The following is a 5945-nucleotide window of genomic DNA, read 5'->3' as shown; positions in this document are numbered from 1 at the left end:
TTTGAGTACAAAAACTGAACACTGTCTTTCCCTGACATTTTTGCTAATAAGCAACACGATTAACACAAATCAACATATTTTTTTATGAATAGTGGTCGAATGCAACCAAGTACATTTACTTAAATACTGTACTTAAGTACAGTTTTATAGCACTTGTACTTTTGTAGCACTTGTACGAGTTTTTCCATGTTATGTTACATCAAACTTTTACTCCATTACATTTCAGAAGCAAATATTGTACTTTGTACTTCACTATTTTATTTAAGAGATACAGTTACTAGTTACTTTGAAAATGTTTCAGAAAGTTTATTTTTTTGGTGATCGACTAATGAGATATGATCCATTATTAAATGTTAAAATACTAAAAACTATATAAAATAGCCAGGACTGGATCAAGCTGTTATTGGACCCCTGGGCAAAATTTTGCTGCTGGCCCCTGTTGTGGTAATTTTATTGAACATCCCCTTACCCCGTGAGCACCATGCCCCTCTACAAGATGGGGCCACAGAATAAACTAATACTGCAGGGTCTGCCTTGACAACTGTGTAATTAATTAAGAACCAAAACAAACAAACAAAAAACAACTAACAGATAATAGGTCTGGGGATTTTGGGGGCCCTGGGGGTCTGGGGCCTCTGGGCTGTTGCGTGCTAAACTCGAACATCTACAAAATTCCAATGCTGGTTACAGTACACATTATAATGTAGTGAAAATTTTAATTTTACAAAAAAATTTATATATATATGGGATTAATAAAGTATCTATCTATCTATGTACAGCCTATTTATATGTATGCGGGTAGGCTAAATACCAGAAACAGCTCTGTAATACAATTCAAACGCCTAAACTACATTTTTTTTAAATTATAAGGTTGAATCAACAACTCTCTAAAACATTTTCAATAAAAAACTGAAAGCATACCCAGTAATGCTAAACGATCAGAATGCTAGTTCCTGGTTACTGGTTATTGTGAACATCACCGAAGAGGACCCCGTTACACAATATATCAGTGGTCCTAACTGGATGTCTACAGAGCAGGGTACAAAAGAGACTCGTATAACGTGACGACATCTGGAAAAAGCTCAACGGTAACGGCCCTAACATAGGAACCAACGTCGGTGACGCCAAAGCTTCGGGGGAACTTTTGTAGCCACGCAACGGCGGCATTTCCGGCCCACATGTAAACCCCCGTTTACATGTAAACCCCGTTTACATGTAGGTAAAGATAAACTGTGGCTGTCTGTGTACTTTACCGGTAACTTTTCGCCGTCTGTCTGTAAACATGAAGCTGCTCACTCACAACATGTTGACGTCTCACGTGAAGGGAGTCACCAAAGGGTACCCGCTGCTCATCAAGGTAAACTGTACACACCTGGCTGCCATCGCTGCTAACGCTGACCACTTAGCAGTAACATCATGTAGTCTTGGTGCTGCGTGTCGCTCGGGCACTGAAATGAAAGGAGGATGTAGTTATCTTAAGTTAATGCAACATCTTCTGTATTCGTATTTCCAAGGGCAGCGGTTGTGTTGACGATAATTGTGCATGAACAGGATCCGGTACAAACTCAGTGGCCACCTTATTACTTACACCTGTGCAGTCTATTACAATTAAGTCTAACGGTTCTGCTGTAAATCCTTCCTTTTTATGAAGTTTATTTATGTATTATATTATTATATTGAGAGGCGTTTCTAACCTGTTGTCCTTCCTGTTTACAAATATGAGGGGAGCTGAATATTAAAAACACCTCCTGAATATAGTGCAGTCCAGTACAACACCATCACTAACTATGACTTCAATGCTAAAACAAATAATTTAATTAAAATTTCTTGGACAGTGTCAAAAAAAACCTGAACATTATAAGCAACATTAAAGTAGACTTTAAAGCGGATCAGTTGTATTAGATCGCATTACATTGTACAAGTTTATCTAATAAAGTGGCCACTGAGTGTATATCTTGCTACACGCTCCCTTTGTAAAGTTTGTAAAGCACAAATGAACAATTTATTTCTGTCACATTTAGCTTAATAATAAAAAAAGATATCTGAACTTTTTAAAGTCTCAAATATACAAGATTTAGAGTTAAATTTATTTAAAACAGTACTAAATGTGATGTACATGCTTATTATAAATGTTAAATCTAAATATTAAATATCCAGCTTAATCTTAAATATTTAAAGCCAGATCCTAAATGTAAAGGTTACATCCTGTACTGGACTACCTTATAGTGAGAGGTGGCATGGCTTCTTTGCCAGCAGCCAAAGTATTTTACAGAGTTTCTTACCCTGTGCCATAACTTTTTTTCTTGCCCCGGTATAATGTAACAAAAGATTCATCAGCCTTTTGCTCCAAATATTTCTTATCTATTTAATTATCCCTTGACAATAGGCCAACAGTGTAGGACCAGACCAGGGTATGAAAAGCCTTTTTCAAAACCACACCACCTCAAACATAGATCTCTGAGAACCCCTCAGAGACCCCCCCTCCCCATTTTCTTATACATAAATGTCTGAAGGGCACAAGCTGACTCTGAATGTTCATGCTAATAGGTTGTGTTGTTTTTTTTTGGTGCAGGCAACTGAGGTGAAGGTGAATGAGGTGGAGTTCAACCCTCAGTTTGTCAGCCGGATGATTCCCAAGCTGGAGTGGAGCGCTCTGGTCCAGGCTGCAGAGGAGGTGTGTCAGACTGCACCAGAGTCTGCCCAGTAGTGTGATGTGATGCTCTACATTGAATCTTTCTCATTAAATAAACCTGCACAGGACTAGACTTTAATTTGTGTCAACAGCACTTGCCTAGGGGAGTGTTTCAACATTGAAGAAACATTTACAAGAGTGTCTTACCACACAGGCTTCATGTTGAATCCTTAAGATAAAGCAACCCGCTCAGTTGTACACAAAAGCCCGTTTAGAAAAAGCCCAGAACAAGCATCCACTACTTTCAAATCACTGTGCACCTTTTTTCCAAGTACAGAGATTCGCTCTTAATTTCTCTGCCCAGTTCAATGATCTCATTTGAGAGGCTCATATTTATCTCTGGAGATACATTGGTCCGGTTTGAATTCTAGCTACTGTGCATTTTCTCTCTATAGCTGGGTCATCGGCAAGACCTGCCGGGTGAGCTGGTGCCCGACTACGAGAAGAACGACGAGTTCCTGAAGAAAGTGCACAGAGTGCTATTAGAGGTAAAAGCTTGGTCATTCCTGTCAGTATTGGTGTTTGTTTTTACTACAGTGGAATTTTTTACTATCTAGTTATATTTCTGGCATGTGAATGTTTCTTTTTAGGGCAGCAACTAGCTATTTTCATTATCAATCTGCCTATTATTTTCTCGATCAATTGATTCATCTTACGGTCTTTAAAATGTCCGAAAAGAGTGACAGTCCCCTCACACATTTTGCCAGTTGCTTTGGTGACGTCATCAAATGTCTTATCTTGTGCGACCGACAGTCCGAAACCCAAAGATATTCAGTTTACAGAGATATAAAAGAGAAAAAAGCAGGACATCTTCATATTGGAGATGCTAGAACCAGAGACAGTTTTGCATTTTTGCTTAAAACTGACTTAAACCATTATCAAAATATTTCTAATTTGTAATTTTTTAGCTCTACTTCTTTAATTTCTTCTAATTTAATATCACAAGTTGTTTTAGTGCTTTGATTTTTAATTTTCCGTCAAACCCACACATTGTCACAAGCATGAAGCTATTGTTAACAGTTAGAAAAGACGTCTCGCTCCTTTTATGTTTTTGGACTCATTGAAAACACAGCTGCCAAAGACCGCCTTTACATTCATTATATCATTTATCATTGTAGATCCCAGCAGTGTTTCTTATTCTTGTTTCACTTAGCGTTGTGAATGATTATGACAGTTATGAGATATCTTTTGTGTAGAACGCTTTTTGGATAGAAATAAAACAGCTTACAATATTCACTCTCACACTGTAGCATACAAAGGTACAGCGTGTACTTGTTCTCCCGTTGCTATTACTGGCAACAGCAGTTAGCAACAAAGCTTTCATGTGGTCGTCTCCAGCTCAGTGTCTTGTTTTTCATATCTGCGCCATGTTAGTGCGGTGGAGTAAAGCAACAAAAGTGTCTCGACTCCCAAACATTACACGTGATTATTGAACACCTCATTCCAAACCCATGAGCATTAATCTGCTGCTATAACAGCCTCCACTCTTCTAGGAAGGTTTTACACATAATTTTGGAGCCTGGCTGCAGATATTCCCAACCTTGACTGGCCTTGATACCAAGTTGGAAAATGACAGCGAGAGAGAGAAGGAAAAGAGTGCACAAGAGAGAAAGTGGGTGGGCATATAAATGAAACTAACCAGAAGCTAAATTTAAAGGTGACCTGTGGAATTTTCTTGTAAACAAATGTTATGTTTAAATTCAGCGTTTCTCACCAAAAGCCATTGTGTGTATCCTTGAGGTCTAACAAACATGTTGAATGCATTTCCTCCCCGCAAAACATTAGCTTTTTTTTGTTTTTTTTTGTTTTAAATGTTTCCAATGAATTGTTAACATCAGTGTTTACATACTAGCAGTCTTTTCCTTCACTGCCTTTTCTAGCACACAGTGCTGCATTTCTTGGCAAATTCCTACCACCTGTGGATCACTGAAATAGTGTAAAGCAGTCGGCAGGACCGTGTATCTTGTATTTGGTTTTTATTGTTACGCACTAGATGAAAAATATAAATGCAGACTCAGGTAGTGGCCTTGCACAGATTTCATGTAAACTTCTATTTTCCTTACTGTATAATCACCTGAAACTAAGAATTGTTGTGTTTTCGTTAGCTTAGAATGAGCCCTTCATGTAGATAGTTAGATAGTGAGCAGGTCCTCTTCCATGGAGCCCACTATATTGCACCGCCATGTTTCTATAGTAGCCCAGAACAGACAAACCAAACACTGGCTCTAGAGGGGGCCTTTTGCGTTTTTACATTACCTGAAGGCCATCCTAGGGTTCTCCAGCACATATGGAAAGGGAGGGGTATTCAGTTTGTTGCAGTCTGTAACCTCACCATTAGATGCCACTAAATCCTACACACTGGTCCCTTAATTAAAAATCAGTATATAGTCGTTGGGTCTGTGGGGATGAAGGAAGATAAATGAGGCAGACTTCACCAAGTTTCAAGATAATTACTGCAAAAAAAAAAAATAGTATTTTAAGTTGTATAATAATTATTAAACCATGAACCAGGGGTTGGGAACCACAGGTCTATCATGACATCTAGCGGTCGTCTCATACCTTGTGTGTGTGTGTGTGTGTGTTACAGGTGGAGGTGATAGAGGGCTGTCTGCAGTGTCCCGAGTCAGGACGCGAGTTCCCGATCTCCAGAGGAATCCCCAACATGCTGCTGAACGAGGACGAGGTGTAGATGCCAGCACAACAGTCCTCGTTACACAACCTCAACCCAAACTGTCACCAAGATGGGGACTGTGGGTATTCAGCGAGAGAGAGCAGAGAGGCTGGACTCTGGTTTGAGTTGGTGCCATGAGAAAATAGGCCACACTGTTTGGTTGATTTTAGTTGAGACGTTTTGAGTGGCTGATGCTGCCAGTGGAGAGAGAAGATTTGAGGAGCAACGGATGTAAATGTTGCCTGAGAGTAACCCCCAGTGCTTTTATCTGTATTTATTTGTGTAACTGTTCGGGCTCTTTCTTTTTCTTTTTCAATAAAACTGTCCTTATTTCCATGACAGCCAGAATTGTTTAAGGTTTTTTGTGGAAACAATGGATTGTTATATTATATTACATGCTAAAGTATAACCCCCACTTGTGTGCGACGAGGCTCTGAACCCCATCTCACCCTTTCTCAGGGTTTAAGAAAGTGCTTAGCGCCAGATGACGTGGCAGTGGCTTGTCTATATTTGGCTTTGACAAAAAAAGGCAGCAAAAGCAGGCAGGCTAGAAGTTATTTTCGAGGAAGTCTTTATTTTCTT

General features: G+C 39.3%; 1 protein-coding gene across 1 annotated transcript; it reads left to right on the top strand.

The window, feature by feature from the left end:
• Window positions 1-1202: 1202 nt before the first annotated feature.
• Window positions 1203-5722, top strand: trmt112 (tRNA methyltransferase subunit 11-2). The gene is made up of 4 exons (XM_040119720.1): window positions 1203-1357; window positions 2573-2674; window positions 3088-3180; window positions 5280-5722. Exons 1-4 carry the CDS (start codon window positions 1283-1285, stop codon window positions 5379-5381), a joined length of 372 nt encoding a protein of 123 aa, XP_039975654.1. The 5' UTR covers window positions 1203-1282; the 3' UTR covers window positions 5382-5722.
• The last annotated feature ends 223 nt before the right edge of the window (window positions 5723-5945 follow it).

The sequence above is a fragment of the Xiphias gladius genome, chromosome 23 (genome assembly GCF_016859285.1).
Source record: "Xiphias gladius isolate SHS-SW01 ecotype Sanya breed wild chromosome 23, ASM1685928v1, whole genome shotgun sequence".
NCBI classification, from domain to species: domain Eukaryota; kingdom Metazoa; phylum Chordata; class Actinopteri; order Istiophoriformes; family Xiphiidae; genus Xiphias; species Xiphias gladius.
This window is presented reverse-complemented; position numbering and strand designations above follow the sequence as displayed.